Source organism: Enhydra lutris, unplaced genomic scaffold, assembly GCF_002288905.1.
Source record: "Enhydra lutris kenyoni isolate GAN:26980312 unplaced genomic scaffold, ASM228890v2 scaffoldscaffold5, whole genome shotgun sequence".
In the NCBI taxonomy this organism is placed as follows: domain Eukaryota; kingdom Metazoa; phylum Chordata; class Mammalia; order Carnivora; family Mustelidae; genus Enhydra; species Enhydra lutris.
In genome coordinates, this window is record NW_019154089.1 from 52273689 (window position 1) to 52295444 (window position 21756).

General features: G+C 45.3%; 1 protein-coding gene across 1 annotated transcript; it reads left to right on the plus strand.

Annotated features, from left to right (window-relative positions):
* Positions 1-3430: 3430 nt before the first annotated feature.
* LOC111140784 (A disintegrin and metalloproteinase with thrombospondin motifs 12-like) lies at positions 3431-11585 on the plus strand. Its single transcript, XM_022492966.1, has 3 exons — positions 3431-3767; positions 10762-11126; positions 11526-11585. The coding sequence occupies exons 1-3, from the start codon at positions 3641-3643 to the stop codon at positions 11583-11585; spliced, it is 552 nt and encodes a 183-aa protein (XP_022348674.1). The 5' UTR covers positions 3431-3640.
* Positions 11586-21756: the final 10171 nt, after the last annotated feature.

The following is a 21756-nucleotide window of genomic DNA, read 5'->3' on the forward strand; positions in this document are numbered from 1 at the left end:
TACTTGTTGAATGATTACATGAAGTATTCTGTTTTTGCTAGGGCAGTAGCGCTCAAGGTTTCCCTAATCTATTCCATCCCTGATTTCCTCCTCTCTTTGGGAACAATGGGCACACTATTCTTTAATTGAGACTTAATGTTTAAGGCAGAATGACAGAGAGGGACTGGTGCCCACATGGTTCAGGAATAACCCAGGACCAATGTTGTAATGACAACATCTGCAGCTGCTGGCATGACTGCTCAGAGACTGCCATGCCTGGGCACTCAGTGGGCTACTAACTTCTCATTATTAGGCATCTCCAATTTCCAATTCCATAGGATCTCCACCAAGTGTTAAATTATGCCTTAAGTAAGGCATATGTGAATTTGATTCTGCTTAGTGGCTTGGCTAACTAATTCTTTTCCTTCTTCTGAACCTCATTACTTCATCCCAGTTTCCCATTTCATAGGGATTGGATCCCGGGCAAGTAGTAGACTCTTTCAGTGTTTCCCCATCTATCGACCCAGGATAATAATAGTACCTACCTAATAGGTTTTTGTGAAGATTAAATGAAGTAATGCTGACACAGTGTTCAGCACAGTGCTCTGTACATAATTAGTGTGAAATACTTTTTTTTCTGTTCTTAGCTATTACTCAATACCTGTATTTTACATGTTTTTATAGTCTTCCTTCAGTGGTAGTATATTTGCATCTGCCACTTCAGAGATATTTTGGAGTCTCTGCAGTGATTCACAGCTCTGCTCTCTATAGTGGGTATATCAGGAAAGGGAGTTGACATTTTTTTTTTTTTTTAATCACTACCAACCATTGTCACCAAGAACATTTGTTACTTTTTCCCAATGAGCAGAGGAAAGTTGAGTAAGATGAACTCTTCCCTCTACTCTAAGGAAATACCAGCCTTTGGAGGGATTTTGTAAATTCTGGGAAAAGTAGGAAGAACTTGGTGTTGGAATAGTAGCAGGATGTGTGTTTGTGCTGAGTCATTTTGAAAACTTATTGAACTTGAAGACATGAATTGATAGTTGCACCAGTGGGTACAGTTTGGTGACTCTTTTCAACAGCACTTGGAGACAAAAAGCAGAGAAAACCAGCAGTTAGGGTAAAACAAGGTTAGAGTTTAATGAGGAAGCCTTGTTGAAGGCACTGGTGAGAGATTATTTAAGGAGAGGAATCATAGGATATGGCTGGGCAAAAAAGGAGGTAAAGTCAGAGAGATGCTTATAGATTATGAGACAACCAACAATGGAGAGATCAGAAGATAGGCAGTCCTTACTAGGCTGAGGACCCAAGTATTGGGTACAAAGGGGTGAAAGGGCTGGGATTTTGGTGGGATTTTAGAGTTGCAAGATTTCAGGCTTGGATGACTCTGGATGACAGATATTTCTGGTCATGGTCTTGAAGAGTAGGAAGGAAATGAAAGTAATGGGAAAGCCATCAGAGTTGAAGAGGTTAAGAAACTGTGAGTCTAGAATGTTCCATGGGTCCTCACTGACATTATTGGGACTCAGAAGTTCCCAGAGTGTTTAGGCTGAGAGACAGAGCTCTTCTCCAGGACATGGAAGCCAGGAGTGAGCCAGCCCTTCAGATGAGCCCCTGCTTGCTACTAAAAGGATAAAATGAAGAGGAAGAAGAGTAGGAAGTGGAGGAGGGAGACTGAGGGAAGGAGAAGAGAAAGAAAGGAAAAGAAACAAAAGGAGTTCTGGTTCAAAGTGGTTCTTTAATGCCCTTGCAATTACACTTCTGCTAGATCATCATGCCATTTCACCAGACAGGCCTGTCATATCTGAGTTTCTTTTGCACTTAAGTTATGCTCTTCCTACTTGATATTTATGTCACAGGAGAAGAGGCTCAGAGCACTTTTATGACTGGCCCATGATGACATAACATGTTATGTTACAGGACGGGGGGTTAAAGGTTGCCGATGGAGTTAAGGTCGCTAATGGGCTAATGGCCTAATTGTAAGATCAAGAGATTATTCTGGATGATCTGAGTGGGCCCAATGTCATCACAAGAGTCTTTATAAAGGGAAAAGGGAGGGAAAAGAGATAGTGTCATGATGATGCCATATAGGAGACTCACTGGCCATTGCTGACTTTGAAAACCAGGGGCCGAGGGCAAGGGACTGAGGAGTGTGGGTAACCCCTTAGAAGATGAAAAAAGCAGGAAAACAACGCTTCCCTACAGCCTCCAGAAAGGAATGCAGCTTTGTCCACACCTGGATTTTAGTCCAGGTAGACCCATCTCAGACTTGTGACCTCCAGAGCTGTATGATACTAAATCTATGCTGTTTTAAGTCACCAGCTTTATGGGAATGTCTAATGCCGATAATAGAAACTAGTTCATACCCCTGGAAATACGGTGGCACGTATGTATCCAGTCCGAAGGATTCCGACCCACCCCAAGCCTGAGGGGACCACCTTGCCCTTGGATCACTGCTTTACTGGGGCTGCCCAGGCCTGCACAGGGTTGAACGAGTGGCCTTCCTGCACGCCTCATTGGCTGGAAGGCATGGAGGACCAGTATGGGGCCAAATTCTTCCTGAATGGAGTAAGGAAGCCTGTTTCAGCCCAGAGGTGTGAAATCTTGGCTGGATTATCCAGTCAATTCTCAGGATGCTTGGCAAAGCTCCCTGGTTTGCAATGTTCTCTCAGTAATGGAAAGCTCCAGCCCCGTGGTTGCCTCCTCCACGAGCAGCCTGGGCAGGAGAATTGGAGAAATACCTTCGCATGTTCTTGGGCCTACTTCCTCCACTGTCTTGGTTTGCTTGTGGGCGAGTGGGGTGGGCTAGGAAAGGTGGGGTAATAGAAGTAGAAAGGCACCAGGGGGACCAGCAGACCCAGCGCGGCTCATAATCATTTGGTCTCATCACCTCTTGGCGGCCACGAAGAGACTTGTTCAGGGTTGAACCAGAAGACTAGCTCAGGCCTTTTCCCTCTGCAGGACTTGGCCAAGAGAGAAACTGCCCATTTCTTTTTAAAATGCAAATCCTATCTCGCCTTGGAAGAGAGTCCCAGAGAAGACTGAGGGGTCTCCATAGAGCGATGTTAGGAAAAGTTCGGAACTGGGAGGAGAAAGGCAGCCAAGGGGGCAGCACTGAGCCGGGGCGTGGAGGAGTGGGGACCTCCTTGCCCCACCTCTGCGCTCAGCACTTTCGGCCTGTATTTTGGCCAGGAAGGGCTGGCCTGGGGGCCTCTCTTTCCGCAGTCCCGCCCAGGGTGGCTCTCCCGGGTCTCCCCTATTTGGCCGGCTCAGCAGGGCTCTGGGCGGGGCCGGAGGAGCGTGGGGGTGGGAGGCCGGAGGAAGATGCGCGGAGCTGGCTGCGAGGCCCGGCGGCGCTGAAGGCAGAGGGGTGGGGATCTTGGGTGGGCTGCCCCCCTCCCGCTCTGACCCGATCCACACCCCGCGGAAAGCAGGCGCTGCCAGTTGAATCATTCCCCTTTCAGGAGGGAAGGGGGATAAAGGTAACTAACCCCTTTCTGCGTCAGAAAGCAAAGGGAGATCTTGGGCAGCTTTGCAGCCGCTCCGTCCCACTCCTGGACCATGCACCTCTGCATCTTTCTGCTCGGCCACAGGCGAGGACTTGATTTCTTGAGCTGAGAGCTAAACTTTGTTGACTTTTCTTCTCCCCAACAACTGAATCATGCCATGTGCCCAGAGGAGCTGGCTTGCAAACCTCTCCGTTGTAGCCTACCTCCTTAACTTTGGGGCCCTTTGCTATGGGAGCCAAGCTCAGCCAGGCCCTGTGCACTTCCCGGACAGAAGGCAAGGTTAGTGGCTTTTCTTTATTTCCTTTAAAAACCGTGGTGGGGAGACGCGTGGAAAGTTGGTTGCTCCCCCTCCCCCACTGGCTGAACTCTGCAAAACCGTTTGGCTGAGTCGTAAGGAAATCTGGGCTGGGAGCTCAGTACCATAGGGTGTCTCAGAATTCAGTGTTGAGTGATGATTCCTTAATTCTTACCGAAAGGTTGTGAATCCCGTCTCTTACACACTATGCTGAGGCAGAAAAGACCCAAGTGGTAACTGGTAACGCCCCCCCCTTTTGTCTTCTCTTTGAATGCTGCACTGTTTCAGTCCTCTATTTTTCAAGTTCTGAATACAGAAAATGATTTTTTTTTTTTTTTTTTTTTTTAAGTTCCAACTGGCCACTGGGGGTGTTTCTAGTTAGTTTCAGCTCTGGACAGGGGAGGGGAAATGTGATTCCGGCCCCCTGCTGAGTGAGTTTGGCTGTGTTTTGGTTTCCTGGAAAGATTTAGGGCTGTGTTTTAAAAATAACAGTTCTTTTGGGGGGAAATTGACCACTGTAGGGGCTCACCTTTCCCCACCTTGCCTTCTGATGGCATCTGGCTGCATCTCCTTGTGAATGTCATGAAGCATACAGTGCTGTTGAAAACGCTGGAGGGGGTGTGAGGACAACTTGCCCTTTAAACCTAACAGCTGGAGCAGAGGGCACTGCTGCCTCTGCTTTTTTATTGGACTTGGGAGGGTCAGAGACACTCCTGTGTTTTGTGGGGAGTTCCATGTGCTTCTGGGAGAAGATAGAGCTGCAGCAATGGCCCACGTGGCTGGAGAAAGTTCCATGCACCAAGACTGCTGAGGCACTCTGCCTGTGTCAGCTCAGCAACCACTGTCCACAGCCTTCTGGGGTGCAGGGACCATTGTTACTGTCTCTGTTTTAAAGCTGGGGAAGCATGATGAGTTCATGGGCCCAGTTCATGGTGGAGTGAGGTTTTGAACCCAGGTAGCCTTGCTCCAGAGGCTGGCCTCTTAGCAATAATAAGGTAGGGACAACACACACACACAGACACACAGACACACAAATGCACAGACACACCCACACACCCACAGCACTGCTTTAGCAGACATTAAGTCCAGTGTTTTGCTGACTGTGCTCAAGCGTTGAGAAGCTTGACTAGCATTCTGACCCTCTTAATTCCCAAGACCACTTGGGTGGCAGAGATCACGAGCCTGTCTTTGTTGAGGCTTTCCACACAGGGTTCTGCCTACGTTGCAAAGTTCCAACACCGCTGAGAGCTCATCTACTGTGACTTCAAGAACCATCAAGAGCAAGTCCCTTTTGCTTTCCTTGGACGCTGGAGCTGAGAACCCGGGTTAGATGTCAGCCAGCCAGCACTTGCTTGTGTAAACGTTCCAGATACCATCTCCCACCCCCAAGTTTAAAATAGCAGTGTTTGTTTTTCTTTGAAAAACAGTCCCTTTGTGAAAAGTCTCTCTTCTGACAGCACAGACAGAGCCTGTGAGCACTTCCCAGGGCATTTGGAGATGACCTGGTTCAAAGGCACACATTCTTGTGGGTTGGTTGCTTTTTAGGTCTCCTTGCTCCACATCTTTGTAAGTGAATTCAGCTTAGTGTGGAGCAGACTCCCCTGGGCCTTGCTCTCTCCTTTCTGGAAGGTGAGAGATGGTTCTTTTGCTTGGTCACCGCTGGGGTTACAGTGCTGAAATTATTTGATATTGACAAAGAGCTGTAGAGTGCTCCGAGTTTACCAGCGATGCTCAGCTATTTAGGTTTTAAAAAGAATTTTCGTTCCTAAAAGTCTTTTCTCCACAATATTTGTTCTTAATAAACTTACCAGTGGATTTACAAGTAATCCACCTTTGGTCCAACAGAGAAATTTCTGAGCAGGCTTCCTTTAGAACCGAGTGGAGAGAGAAAGAAAACAACTGAGAGAAAGACAGAGAGATGGAGAGAAGGGACGAGAAAATTCTAGGGCTTCTTGGGACTAAGATGACCTGAATTTTGCCCCAAATGGCCAGCCCATCATTTCACAAAGAACCAATGTCCCTAGATTTCCGTTTCTACTCTGACATTTTTTAATTGCACCCAAATGCTGCATGTTTAAACTTGTGAAAGACTTCAGATATCATCTCTGCCATCCTTATTTTTCCGGAGGTGGAGTGAGGGGCCTGGGAGGTGAGTCTGTTAGTCAGCATGAATTCAGGGAGCACCTAGGAAGTGCTACTTCAGCCCACGGGTGGAGGGGAGTGCACAGGGTCCCATGGTTGGAGACATTCTGATCCTGCATAATCCTTAACATTCTTTCTAGTTCTATGGGGCAGAGAGCAGAGGCAGGCTTTTAGCCCTGGGAAGAACACAGAGGTACATTCAATCTTTTCTCGGACCAGAAAAGGCAGATTTGACACTCTTGCCAGTATTCTTTCCACAGCGCTCGCCTGTGATACCAAAACATGCAGGGACTTCCCCAAGCTTTCCTGGTTCCCAATCAAGTATCAGAACAATGGGAAACATCAGTCTTGTGCACAACATACTGCCTTTCTGCCACAGCCATGATAGCCCCTGGGGTTCCTTATTCCTTGTACTGTCGGCAAGTCACCGGCTATTTCCCTGATCTCCGTGATCCCCAGATGGGAAATCAACAGTGCCGGCATTTCATCCCAGCGTAGAGATGTGCTTTCAGCTGCTCAGGTTTCTGCAAGAACAGAGGGAGTGTTTCCAGACAGAAGTTTCGAGTGCACTTCAACACAAATGGTCTAATCATGTATTTCTGCTATTGGGGAAAAAAAAAAAAGGATGGAAATGATCTCATTTATTTTCTTTATGTAAGGAGACACTTCACAGTTTTGGTATTTTATTTGCGTCTGTTATCCTAAGCAATGATGGTCTGGAGGTTAGTGGTCGTAGGGTTGGTGAGCCAATCCGAAATCCTGGGGCCTGTGGTACAACATGGGGGACCGATACGATACTCCACATCCTGACACGTGTAGTTTTCTACGATAAAAATGTATTTGAAAAGTTGCAACATCCCATGGAAGAGAATTCTGAAAATGAACTTCTGACTCTTAGAGAATTTCATTGCCCTTTTTAGTGAAGAGTCTTAGAAATTTACTGCTCTCTAAGAGAGAAATACACCATATCAAGAGTTAAATATAGATTTAACCTAAACTATAAAATCTGGCAGGTAAAATATTCTCTCAGCTCTCTCCTTTCTTCCTAAGCAGAGGGTAAAAGATCACCTGGTGTTGTGAATTTTCAAAAGCACTTGTGCTGGGGCGCCTGGGTGGCTCAGTGGGTTAAAGCCTCTGCCTTTGGCTCGGGTCATGGTCTCAGAGTCTGGGATCGAGCCCCGCATCCGGCTCTCTGCTCAGCCAGGAGCCTGCTTCCCTCCTCCTCTCTCTCTGCCTGCCTCTCTGCCTGCTTGTGATCTCTGTCAAATAAATAAATAAAATCTTTAAAAAAAAAAAAAAAAAGCACTTGTGCCAGCAGGCTTCACTCAAAGTTTCCCATGAGGTATCGTCAGTGTTTGTGACTGAGGGTTTGGAGGCTAATTTTAAAGAAGGCAAATCAAGGTATTCAGGGCTGATAATGTATTTCCATAAAGGGGCAGACTGTGATGGGATTACAGTGTGCCTCAGTTCCCCCCCCCCCACAGCCTTGTTGATGCGCCATCTTGATGTCTGGTTCTCAGCAGTAGACCCTTGAGAAGCCGCAAGGGCAGCCGTTAGAAGGGTGGGCTCCAGGGTCAGATCACCCCAGAATGAATCCTCACCCCTCTTCGTTGTCTTTTTACCAGGATGGGAATGAGGGCTAAGCTGAGGGACATGGTTACTAATATCTGTCCCAGAGAACAGTACGGATTAGACAAAAACCAGGTTAGTATACTCTAAATGCTGGGCTTGACCACAGAAATGGTAACAATTATTTCCTGATTTGTGCTTTCCCCATTCCTGTCATATCCCCTCTGAGCTCAGCTTTCTGTTGACCAAGGTTATAGCTACCTCATCTTCCAAACTAAATACGCACTGAGAGGAAGCCAAGGTGAGCGTGGGCTTCTCCCCTGTCTCTGCTTGGAGGTTATCTCTTTATGGTGCAGTGATCCTTGATGGCCAAGTTTCTGTCATAGCCACTGAGTGCTCTTGGTCAAGCACTGTTCGACCTCTATTACATTTATAAATAACACGGGATTCTCACAGCCACCTGGGAGGTAGAAACTCATATTGTGACGCCTTTGTATAGATAAGGCAACAGAAGGTGGGCTACCGACAACTAAGTCAGACTCCTGTGGCCTCCTATTTCTGTCCACACCTATGGGCTGACACGGCTTGCTGCTTTGTTTGCAATCAAATTAAGAGGCAAAACTAGTCTTAACCTCTTGTTACTCTACCTGCTAAACAGGCTATTGTTATCTCTCTTTATTGCTGAGCAAAAGCCTCTTAAAGAAGTTATGCCACCCTCTTCTTGTCAGATTATCTCCCTAGGGCAGTGGTGTAGCTTCTGATCTGTTACACTCTCTGCCAAGTGCAGCGGCTTCTGTACGTGAAGGGCAGTGGCTAGGAAGATCGTTTTGAAATAGGAAGCATGGGATTTCAGTATAAGGGATGCTGCTTGTTGGCTCTGGGGCCTCTCTTAGGCTCGGTGTCTTTATCTATGAAATGGGAATTCCCTGATCTGTGGCACAGGTTGCGATGACCGAGTGAGAAGGGACTGATGGTCCCTGGCTCCTCGCAAGTTCTTGTTAAATGGTGACTGTGGTTGTTACCGTCGTGTTATTGTTGAGCCAATTTACGCTGCTTCTCTTCCAAACCCATTAGATGAGAAGCAACTGGGTCAAGAGGTCTAAATTTGTTTGCTTTTTTGTTCTTTGAGGAGTAGGTGCTGGGGCTTAGGCAAGCTTTAGCTTTCATTTTATACTTTCAAAAATCGTGTTTAATTCTTTGAGATGCAACTACAGAGACAGGCCCTGTAAGGCACAGAGGAGCGTTCCCTGAGAGCATCTGGGCAGTGACCACGCACAGCTGGGCCCACTGCAAGGTGATGGCTATCCACTTGAGTAAGGCTTTTCTGCCCGTAACTTCCATCCACTGCTCACCCTGGAGAAGCCAGAGACATCACTGTGAGTAGTAGAATTAAAGAGTAACCTGAGAAGAATACCAGGGAAGCCAATTGTATCCACCCTGTTCTGACCCATCCTCCCCTTTCCTCTCCTGAGCTCTGAACTTGGAAGGTCAGTGAAACTCTGATACTAAATATATAGATATTCCTTGGGGAGTAGGCAGTATGGAGACCTAGTCCATTTGACTCCGAGTTCATGGCAAGTTAGTGTCACTGATTCAGGCAAAACCCTTTTCTTTTATTTTTTTCTCTGCACTTTTGTCCCTACACCCATTCCTCCTCATGGAAAATCATTTTAATGGGTTCCATATGTATTTTTCATTTACATATGTTCTGGCTGACTTTGTATTATTGTTTTGGTGTGCATGTATTTTCCATTGATGTCAGTGGCTCTGTTTTAACTTGTTTTGTTTCTTCTTTTTCACTCAACATTGTTTTTAAAGATTTATCCATGTTGCTGTGTGATCTCTTGCCACGAACTGCTGCAATCAGAAGCAATAGTTCTGGATTTTTTTTTGCGCTTAAAAAACTGAGACTGTTCGTTAGTACCTAAGAGTGAAAACTCTGTGCTCGGCCCCAAATTTCATCCAAGGCAGAAACGAACGATTTCACGAAGTGTGTTGGAAGGCAGTTATCTGGGAAAAGAGGATGTTTTATAAATGTACCCCCATTAAGTCCGGTTCTTTTAATTAACCAGCTACAGATGTGCTCACTGATTGACACATTACACGCCAGGCACCTGTGACGTGCAAGATTCTGGCCCCCAGAGGCTTCGGGAATAAAGTCTCATTAACAAAAAGCACGGTAAAATGAGGTATTCTGGGAGGTACGGAAAGTAAGGACCTGAGAGAACTTCAGCCAGGAACATTAGGAGAAAGAAGGGGGGTTGGAGTTGGGACTTTCAAACCTAAGTGAGAATAGATGGGCTGTCAGTGCAACAGACAGGATAGCGGGAAGTAACAGACAAAACAGCAGAAGCTGGAAGGCGGAATATAGCTGGGAGGCGGGAGGTGGCCCTTGTTTTCTCCTCTCTCTCTCTTGCTTCTTCCCTGGCTGCTTTTCTTTTTTTTCCCCCTTAATGCAAGTGTTGGTTATTTTACTAAGTGGCTCACGGTTTGCCTGAAGTAGTCTGTAATCCCGAGTGATGATTCGCTCCTGTTAGATTCCTTGTTCTTCTCAAACATCAGGCTGAGGAGGAAGGGGTGGGAATTTAAGTGTGAGCAAGCCAAAAGGCGTGTGTATGTTCTCGCGTGTGGAAGGGACAAGGGTTCCTGTCTTGCGTTTTTAAAGCGGTAGTTTTCATCTTGCCATTTTATTTTGTATACTTTGTAAACACAGAAAGAAAATCCGAGTTTGTTTTTTTAAGGACCTGTTTCACGGCACGGAACGCGAATGCCATGACTGGTGTGAAGTTTGTTGGCGTGTATACGACCGACCGGTTAGCTGTTTTTATTATTCCTCGGACCCAAGTTAATGGGAAGTTCCCGAGGCATTTAAGCTCCTTCAAATAAACAGTGGAGCTCTGTGATTTGTATTCAAGAACTCTTGAGGCTTGCAACATTCCTTACGCTGACCTTGCCCCTTTGCTAACAGGACACCTCATGAATGAATTCATCTTAATTTGACTCTGGGAAAACATCTGCCCTCCAGAGTTGTGCCTGGGTGTCGGCTCAGACTGCCACGTGTCCTCAAGGAGGGGCCCTGAGTGGATTTGAGTTGTTCCGGGAATTTACTGTTGACAGTGTTTGTGCAGTAGATGGGACCTGCAGACTTCAGGCCAACGGTGGTATTTTGCCCTCAACACGCTAAGTTCCAAATGGCGGAGCGTTGACCTTGCTGTTGACTCTGCCGAGAGTGCTCGCTGTCTCATTCTTTGTCTTCTCTTCTTTCAGAGCATTTTCTCAAGGCCCTGCCCGAATACCACATGGTGGCCCCAGTCCGAGTAGATGCCAGGGGGCACTTTCTGTCCTATGGCTTGCACCATCCTGTCACCGGCAACAGCAGGAGGAAGAGAGATGTGGATGGCTCAGAGGACCGGGTGTACTACAGAATTTCACACGAGGAGAAGGACCTGTTCTTTAACTTGTCGGTCAATCAGGGATTTCTTTCCAAAAGCTATATCCTGGAGAGGAGGTACGGGAACCTTTCCCACGTGAAGATGGTGGCTTCCTCAGCACCCCCCTGCCATCTCAGGGGCACAGTGCTGCAACAGGGTGTCAGGATCGGGACCGCCGCCCTCAGTGCCTGCCAGGGACTGGTGAGTGCCTGGGTCCCTCCCTCCCTTCTCTGCCCCCCGGCCCCTGTCCTCTCGGCTTACACACCCAGTACCCATGGGTTCACACACACCTCCAGTGGGTGCAAACTGAGCACTTGTGATGTGCGTGGTCCTGGCCACCAAATGGGTTGGGGAAGAAATGCATAAAAGAAAAAGCTGACCGATCTGGGAGATATGGAGAGGAAAGGCGCTGAGGACTCAGAGCAGGGAGAACTTCAACCAGGGACCGCATGGGAGCAAGGGAGGAGTGGAGCTGGGTCTTCAGCCTCTGAGGCCTTTCAGGGTGTTGTGCCTGACTGGCTGGCCAGCCCCTTTTGAATTTGGAAAACCTGGATTTGGACTGAGTGAGAGGCTCACTGGTGATGACGGTGTTGTCAACAGCTTTTGCGGTCTATAGTTGACTGTGTGGACTTCGTCATCAGACTTCATACAGAAACTTAGGCGGTCAGTTTATCCCTTCGTGCCTTCGTTTTCTTATCTATGAGATGGAGATAGTGACAGTACCCATCTCATATACCAGGGCTTGGCTTACGGTCCGCAGACCAAATCTGTACACCTCTTGTTTTTATAAATAAAGTTTTATTGGAACACAGATAAGCCCACATGTTTACATTGTCTAAGGTTGCTTTCGGACTACAACAGCAGATGAGTAGTTGGGATCAGGACTATATGGCCCATGAGGCCCCAAAATTGCTATCTGGCTTTTATAGAAAAAAAATTTGCTGATCCCTATAGAATATTGTGGAAATTAAATGAATTAATATATATAAACACCTTAGAAGAGTGCTTATAAACAATACGCACTCAATGGGTGTTGGCTGCTATTATCATCTTTTTATGTTTCCAACATACCAGGTACTAAAATGTGTGGCATATGAGGTAGTTTCAATACGTTCTTCTCTTCTGCTCTCCAGCCCCCCATCTTGGTTATATTGAGTAGATGATGAAGCTTGGAGATGTTGAATAAATTTACTGCACAGTTCATTTGAGCCCGAGTCTTTCTACCAGTTGCACTCTGATCCCCTCATCTTCCCTAGTTTTGGGGAACCATGAATCTACTTTCTGTCTCTGTTATCTGCCTATTTGAAACCTTTGTTTTAATGAGTCCTCCAGGAGATTCTGGTGCTCACTGAAGTCTAACAGGCACCGGACTACAATAGTCACTCATAACCCTGTTTGAATATTAGGATCCACGGGGAGTTTTTTTAAAAATTTAAAAAATTTTTTATTATGTTATGTTAGTCACCATACAATACGTCATTAGTTTTTGATGTAGTTTTCTAGGATTCATTGTTTACGTATAACACTCAGTGCTCCATGCAGTATGTGCCCTCCTCAATACCCACCACTGGGCTAACCCACCCCCCTACCCCCTCCTCTCCAAAACCCTCAGTTTGTTTCTTGGAGTCCACAGTCTCATGGTTTGTCTCCCCCTCTGATTCCCCCCCTTCATTTTTCCCTTCCTTCTCCTAATGTTCTCCATGCTGTTCCTTATGTTCCACAAGTAAGTGAAACTATATGATAATTGACTTTCTTGGCTTGACTTATTTTACTCAGCATAATCTCTTCCAGTCCCGTCCATGTTGATGCAAAAGTTGGGTATTCATCCTTTCTGATGGCTGCATAATATTCCATTGTATATATGGACCACATCTTCTTTATCCATTCATCTGTTGAAGGGCATTTCGGCACTTTTCACAGTTTGGCTATTGTGGACATTGCTGCTATGAACACTGGGGTGCATGTGGCCCATCTGTTCACTACATCTGTGTCTTTGGGGTAAATACCCAGTAGTGCAATTGCAGAGTATAGGGTAGCTCTATTTTTAATTTTTTTGAGGAATCTCCACACTGTTTTCCAAAGTGGCTGCAGCAACTTGCATTCCCACCAACAGTTTAAGAGGGTTCCCCTTTCTCTATGTTCTCTCCAACATTTGCTATTTCCTGCCTTTTTAATCTTTGCCATTCTAACTGGTGTAAGGTGGTATCTCAATGTGGTTTTGATTTGAATCTCCCTGATGGCTAGTGATGATGAACATTTTTTCATGTGTCTGTTAGCCGTTTGTATGTCTTCATTGGAGAAGTGTCTGTTCATGTCTTCTGCCCATTTTTTGATGGATTTATCTGATGGATAATCAGATGATGATTATCCATTTTGTGTGTGTTGAGTTTGAGGAGATCTTTATAGATCTTGACTATCAGCCCTTTGTCTGTAGTGTCATTTGCAAATATCTTCTCCCATTCCGTGGGTTGCCTCTTTATTTTGTTGACTGTTTCCTTTGCTGTGCGGAAGCTTTTGATCTTGATGAAGTCCCAAAAGTTCATTTTCGCTTTTGTATCCTTTGCCTTTGGAGACATGTCTTGAAAGAAGTTGCTATGGCCGATGTTTAAGAGGTTACAGCCTACGTTCTCCTCTAGGATTTTGATGGATTTCTGTCTCACATTGAGGTCTTTCATCCATTTTGAGTTTATCTTTGTGTATGGTGTAAGAGAACGGTTGAGTTTCATTCTTCTGTATTTAACTGTCCCATTTTCCCAGCACCATTTATTGAAGAAACTGTCTTTTTCCCACTGGATATTTTTTCCTGCTTTGTTGAAGCAATCAGACAACAAAAAGAAATGAAAGGTATTCAAATTAGCAAAGAAGAAGTCAAACTCTCTTTCTTCACAGATGACATGATACTTTATGTGGAAAACCCAAAAGACTCAACCACCAAATTTCTAGCACTCATACAGCAATTCAGTAATGTGGCAGAAGACAAAATCAATGCACAGAAATCAGTTGCTTTCTTATACACTAACAATGAAACCGTAGAAAGGGAAATTAAAGAATCGATTCCATTTACAATAGCACCAAAACCCGTAAGATACCTTGGAATAAACCTAACCAAAGAGGTAAATGATCTATACTCGAGCAACTACAGAACACTCGTGAAAGAAATTGAAGAAGACAGAAAAAGATGGAAAAACATTTCATGCTCATGGATTGGAAGAATAAACATTGTTAAATTGTGTACGCTGCCCAGAGCAATCTATACTTTCAACGCCATCCCGATCAAAATACCAACAGCATTTTTCAAAGTGCTGGCACAAACAATCCTAAAATTTGTATGGAACCAGAAGAGACCCAGAATCACCAAGGAAATGTTGAAAAAGAGAAACAATGCTAGGGGCATCACGTTGCTTGATTTCAAGCTTTACTACAAAGCTGTGATCACCAAGACAGCATGGTACTGGTACAAAAACAGACACACAGACCAGTGGAACGGAGGAGAGAGCCCAGATATGGATCCGCAACTCTATGGTCAAATACTGTTCGACAAAACAAGAAAAAATATACAGTGGAAAAAAGCCAGTCTCTTCAGTAAATGATGCTGGGGGGCTTTTCAAAAGTACCCATTGCCCACCTGTCCTCCCCGATGTTCTGATTTGATGGGTCTGAGAGGGGAGCTCAGACATCTGTAATTCTTTAAAGCTCCCTAGGAAACTCTAACACGCAGTCAGTGTTGCTGGCCAATGGATTGGCGTGAGTGGGGATTAATTAACAGCATTAGCTAATATGACTCTACAGTAGCAGCTCTCTCCTGTAATGCTAGTGTGCAGCCAGGGTTGAGAACCGCAGTTCTCAGTTGGCCCCTCTTTTCACCCTGTGTTTTGTAAGGGAGGTTGCACACTGTTTAGCATTATTCCAGGCTCAGAAACAGAATATTGGGATCTTTTCAATTTCACATGGCCCCAGGGAGCCATGAAGACAACCATCTGGGCGTTTTCATTTTCAGATTCCAGATTCATACTGAGTACACGGGCACAAAGAAGCAAATATGAACTAATGGACTAATGTGGTAGCCAAGATGATGGAAAATTTTAGATTCAAACTGCTGAATGATTTTTTTGCCAGAAGAGCCAGTCCACTTGCATTGCCTTGGAGCCCTTCACCCAGAATTGAGCAGTTAATGGACAGTTATAAAATAGGCACTAAAATCCAAATGACTTTCTTTTCCTTTCTGTGAGCATACAAGCTGGCCAGCTTCAAGTTCATTTGTGATTAAGGCCCAGTGCTCCTGGGTGGCTCAGTGGGTTAAAGCCTCAGCCTTTGGCTCGGGTCATGGTCTCAGGGTCCTGGAATCGAGCCCTGCATCGGGCTCTCTGCTCAGCTGGGAGCCTGCTTCCTCCCTTCTCTCTTTCTGCCTGCCTCTCTGCCTACTGCGATCTATCAAATAAATAAATAAAATCTTAAAAAAAAAAAGACCCAGTGCCCCTCATCAAAAGGATAGTGATTGGACTTGTGTCTGATTTCTCCTGATCATTTATCTGGGAATTTGACTTCTGTGACACTTATTTTCCTTTCATCCAAACATGACCCTATACTCAAATCCACAGGATTTGAGCTTAGGATATATTCAGTTTTAAGCCCCCCACCCCCCAAACCTAAGGACAGAAGTGGCATTTGGGAAGGCTTTCTGAGGCTTATTTTTGTGAGTCTATTTCTGAGTTTTATGTTCTATTCCACCAGTAGAATCTTTATTACTGTAGTAGCTATATAATTAGTCTGGAAATCAAGTAGACTGATTCCTACCATGTTACATTTTTTCAAACCTGCTTTAGTAATTCTTGTTCCTTTGCCTTTCCCTGTACATTTTAGAATAATCGGACCACAAAAATTTGCTGAGATTTCGGTAGGAATTACATTAAGCCTATATATATATAGATTTGGGGAATTAACATGTGTTATTTTTAGTCCAATCCATGAACACAGTAGGTCTCTTCCAATTCTTCTCATGAAACTTATCCAGGTTGACTGGTGGGACTGAAAACGTCCAAAATGCTAGGTTGTCCCTCCTTCCCAAGGTGAGAATTTTGCAGCTCCATGGGCCCTCCCTTCTAAATCTCACTCTGATGGCATTTCTCACCAGGAAATCTCCCAGCCATTAAGTGGGCTGTCCTTACCAAGGGCAGGCCCATACCACCTGTCAGGTAGTTAGTGTGATTAGAGAATGAGGCTGTTAAGTGGAATCAGTAATTGCCTTGTATTTTTTTTTTTTTTTTCCTAATTCACTTTTCCGGATCAGAGAATTTATTTGGGGAAAACTTAGTGAAAACTTTTTTGCAAATTTGTTCCCTTGGTTTGTTCACTCATATTTATGCTTGAAGTATTCTATTTTGGAGAGTTTTCTGATTCTAAATTAGTCTGGTAGAATGATAATAATTTCTTCTGCGCGGAGCCTCACTGTCTCCCCTGCTGCTCAAAGATGGCAGCTGGTGGGATGACGGCATTTTATTCCCGGGGAGACTTAGCTCATCGATTCAGAGTAGATTTGGAGAAGAGTCTGCTCTGATGGAACCCAAGTTTCTATGGCTCGTTAGTATGATTTACTATTTCTTTTCAGTCTGAAGAATTCCAGTGCCCTTTTCCCTTTTGAAAGGTTTTTAAGTGTGCAGCTTGTCTCGAAAGCTGTGGCAAGAACCTTCATTTCTGTGACTGCCTTAACCCTCATAGGCCCCTTGCAAACTATTCCTGCCTGAAAAAAATGGATAATCCCATTAGTCAGCCCTGCTTATCTCACACCGCTGTAGATAACAGCTTCAAATACTTGAGAAAAGTATCCTGACCTTTTGTCTCTTGTTGCGTACTCTTGTTGGGCGAGTAGGAGGAGTTGAATCTCTTCACTGACAGTGTTGGGACGCCTCATTAAAACTGTTCTTGTCAAGTCAACAGTGAAGGTCATGTTGCCCATCGGTGCCTTTCTGATTTCCTTGGACTTGTGTTTCAGCACCATGTGACACAATTCCTATTTTTAGGTATTTTTTTCTCTTGGCTTAAGTGACACCACATTATTATGGTTTTACTCCTACCCACCACTCTGAGAGTTCCGTCTCAACCTCCTTTGCTCCTTTCTGTATTTTTTAATTAATAGAGTGTCCCGGGGCTTGGTCTGTGGCTCCCTCTTCTCTCACTTGACCCTCTTATTAGGTGATCCTGACCAGCCCCAAATGTTATCAACTTCTCTGTCTGTCCATCTGTTCATTCATCATCTATCATTATTATCTATCGTCTACCTAATCATCTATTTGTACAGTTATGTTTGTCTTTTGTGTCTACCTGTCTGTCTATCACTCATCTATCTGTCATCGTATCATCTTTCTCTATCTCTGTATACTTATGTGAATAACTACTAAATTTATTTATTTATTTGATATTTCCTTATAACTCCAGCTCTTGGCCATCTTATGTGTATGCCTAATAGGAATCTTAAATTTGACATGTTAAAAGAAATATTCTTTTTTTTTTTCCTTAGGATTTGATTTATTTATTTGACAGAGAGAGGGAGAGAACGAGCACAAGCAGGCAAAGTGGCAGGCAGAGGGAGAAGGAGAATCAGGCTCCCTACTGAGGTGGGAGCCCAACGCAGGGCTCCATCCCAGGACCCTGAGATCATGACCTGAGTTGAAGGCAGACATTTAACTGACTGAGCCACCCAGGCATCCCCAAGCAATACTCTCTATTCCCTCCTCCTGCCATCTTCCCTATCGCTGTATTTGTCAACTCTGTTCTTCTAGTTACCCAGGCCAAAACTCATGGAATTATCATTGACTCATCTACTTCTCTCACACTCTGTATTTATTCCTGTCAAATCCTGTCAGCTCTTCCATCCCAGTGTATGCAGAATCTACTACTCGTGTCATTTCCACAGCTAACACCGTAGTCCACTCGTTCTCAGCAAGAGTAGTTTTGCCCTAGAGGGGACATTTGGGGATGTCTAGAGATATTTTTGGTTGTCATACCTGGGAAGGGGGAGATTGCTTCTGGATTCTAGTGAGAGATGTTGGAAACTTTCTACAGTGCACAGAACGGCCCTCCACAGCAAAGGATTATATGGTATAAAATATCAATCGTTTCTAGGTGGAGAAACTCTCCCCTAGTTCTAGTCACCATCCTGTCTCTCCTGGGCCACAGCATTGACCTCCCAAGTGGTCCCCCACTTCCTGTGTTAATTCCCTGCAAGTCATTTCTCACAGCGGTACACTGGACTTTTGAACACATTTATAGAGCGGTGCACTCTGCTGCTTAAAATCTCTGCTTATTTCCCACCACAGCAGGATAAAATCCAAATGTCTTGTCCTGGCTGCCAGGCTCCCTCTGATCTGCTCCTGGCCTACCTTGCTGCCCTCTTGCCCCATCCCCTTGGCCTCCTGCCTAGCTCTGCAGTCACACTGACCTTCTCTCTGTTGTTCAGATGTATCAAGCATACTCTGGCCTCATCACCTTTGTGTTCATGTTCACTCTGTCTAGAATGCTCTTCCCTCAGACTTCCATGGGGACACCCCTTCTTGTCTCTCAGATCCTCGCTCATGATCTTCCCTGGCTGTTCAGTCTACAGAGACGCCTCCAGAGTTTCATCACATTGCCTGTTTTATTTTAAAAAAGAACCGACAATACCTCATATTTTCTTCTCCTTTTTGCCTAACTCTTCTTTCCCTCACCTTGTCTTGTTCACGCGTGTTTAGCCGTGTTCCTTAGTAAACCTTCAGTAAATCGTGGTTGAAGGGATGGACGTATTTATTTCAGCCGTTAGCCTTCTCCTACCCCATGTTTCTGCAGACCCTTCCTGGCTGTGGCTTCACAGTGAGATTATGGTTTCTCAACGACCCAAACCAGGGCTGGAAAGCCATCTATTGACTTCTAGAACACAGTCTGCTGAAATGGTCCCTGAGTCACTTTGGGTGGGTTCCCAGGGCACTGGGTCCTTGTGATGGCGGTGTGATGTCACTCTGCTTTGTGGCTCTCCTGGGTTCATCACTCTAAGAACGCTGGGACTGCCACCATCATGTTGAGTTTGGGAGGGGACACTGCTGTCAACTCTGCTATTCTCTTCTGGGCTTGGGTCAGGCCTTTTCTTCTTCTTCAAAGTGTAATTTTTAGTAAGACTCTTTTAGAAAGTTTACATTAAAAGGAAGGACAATACAAATAATGACCTGAAACTTCTCTTCGCTTTAGCTGTGCTGGGTCTAGGCTGAGCTCCAAGAGGGTCTCTAACCAAGTGCTGGGCTTTTGATCTGTAGCAAGGGTTGCCCCACTGTTAATCCCCCTGCTGAGGGGTACCCGGAAGCATAATTGTCTCCTGAGTCCTAGGCCCAATCACGAGGCCTCTGAGAAGGGAGGAGAATATCTCCACCCCAGACTCAGGCCCATCTTTGTTTCTACTTCTTCTTTCCAGGTGTTTCTTGTAAGGAATAGATACTCGCTTCAGGGGAATCCCCAACCGAAAGTGGCTGGGCCCCCCAGGGTGGTTTGTGCTTTGCCAACCCCACAAAAGTACCCCATCACAGGGACCAGTGAGGGCTGAAATCCAGCTCTTATGCTGCTAATGGAACCAAATCCTAGCTTCAGGAGGAAAAGAAGGTTTTTATAATCCCTTTGCCCAAAGTGGAGGATCTTTTTGTTGTTTGTCAACTTAGACAGGTGCCTTTTAAAATTCATCTGTTTGAAAGGGACACCTTTCATTTCATAATTTCATCTGTCTCTCTTGCACACCTTCTTGCAATTTGCCCAAATGTGTGCTATTAGAATAACCCCGGAGCCTCTTACCCACAGGATTTGGGCTGGCTCTGTGGCCCCCAGGTGACAGTCACATGAGGACACAGTCTCCCATTGTCCACATGTTTCCCAAAGCCTGAGGTGCTCAGTTTCATATAGCAGTATGAAGAGTTGGGCTTTGTATGGGCGTTAAGAGCAGATCCTTTTCCTTTTTTGTTTTTTTCTGAATATTTTATTTATTCATTTGACAGAGAGAGAGAGCGCACACAAGCAAGGGAGTGGCAGACAGAGTGAAGGGGACAGTCAGGTTCCCCACTGAACAGGGAGCCTGATGTAGGGGTCCATCCCAGGGCCCTGGGATCATGACCTGAGCCAAAGGCAGATGCTTAACTGACTGAGCCACCCAGGCACCCCAGGGAATCCTTTTCCATTGACCTCCCGAAAGTCTTGACCAAAACTTTTTCCCAACATCTTCTTCAATTCAAGGTGAAGAACAAGTCTGTGTCTATTTCCCGAGACTATTGGGTTCTTGGCTTCAGATCTCCAGTGAACAATTGCTTGAGCTGGAACGAGGGAGGAGGTTTTCTCAAGAAGAGACAGTTACATAAATGCTCAGATCCTACCGACATGTCAGAGAAACACATTTCCACCCAATACCCATGTTTGAAGGCATCCCTGTTTCCTTGATTAGTCAGCTTTACATTGAGGTGAAGAAATTTTGATTTATGTCACCAGAACAAATGGAAGATGTGCTCAAAAAAGAGATTTAATTCTAGGATGTGGGCCACTATGAAGCCTTGGAGTGGTCTTCCAGCCTCTCACTACCAAGACCTCAGTTTTTGCTACCACATGCTGTTATAGCATTGTAACTCTGGAAAGTTCGTTAGGTTCTAATTTCCATAAATGCAAGAATTAAGTGTTCTCTGTGTTTCGCTGTGCAAATGCTGTCAGTGACATGAGTGACATGTAAACCCCTAAGCTCAATGATGGCGCCTCCATTGACAGAGGGGTGGGCTTCATACCACATGAGTCCCTTAGTGTGGGTTAGTTCTTGACCCAGATGGAAAGGTCTGCGTGTTCTTTTTCCATACGATCAAAGAATGTAACCATTTCTGCCCTCTTGTTCTTGAACTCTGGCTGAAGGGGTGATGTAGCCAAGGAATGAAATGCACTGGCAGAGCTGTGTGGGAAAACTTCCCCAGCATGGCTTCTTGCCTTGATTCCTGATCTGGAACTCTGTGGCTTGTTTGCAGAAAACAGTCGTTTTGAGTTGTGGGATGCCTCTGGGTCAGGGTTTGTTGTTCCTCGGCAGGAGGGATGGAAAGAAATGCTCTGTGTATCCTCTAACCCTGCTCCCAGGCTGAGGAATTCCCCGTGACCCCTGACCTTTGGGGGTTGCCCGGTCAGACCCATGCTTACTCTGACGTGAGACTTTGGAACAGGTCCTCTTGCTGGCGGGAGAGTCCTCTCCTCACCATCAGTGCTTTGTGTTAGAGGCTCAGAAACATGAGTTTCCCCCTGCCCCTCTTCTTTTTCGTCTTTCTGCTTCCTTTTCAGTTCATCTTGTGAGTTCCCAGCATGTCGGACAGGAAGTGAGAGAGAGAACTGAAGAACCCGAATTTCAAGAAGCAACATTATTTTCTTTCTTTTACTGGGTTTTGAGTTAAGGGCCTTCTCTGTGGACCAAGCACAGGTCAGGAGCAGGAATGACCTTCATCTTATGGGAGCTGAGAGGCCAGGTGCTCTGTTGTTACTGGTTAATTATGGCTTATGGGTTCACACAAATTCAGCTAGAGATGTTACTCCCTCCTCCTCTGTCTCTCTTCTCTGAAGACTTTATTTTTTTTTTAATTTTATTTTTAAATTTTATTTTTTTATAAACATATAATATATTTTTATCCCCAGGGGTACAGGTCTGTGAATCGCCAGGTTTACACACTTCACAGCTCTCACCATAGCACATAAAGAAAGAAAGAAAGAAAGAAAGAAAGAAAGAAAGAAAGAAAGAAAGAAAGAAAGAAACTGCTCTCTTACCCGCCTATGCAGAGTGATGTTCAGACTGGCCACACTGGCATCC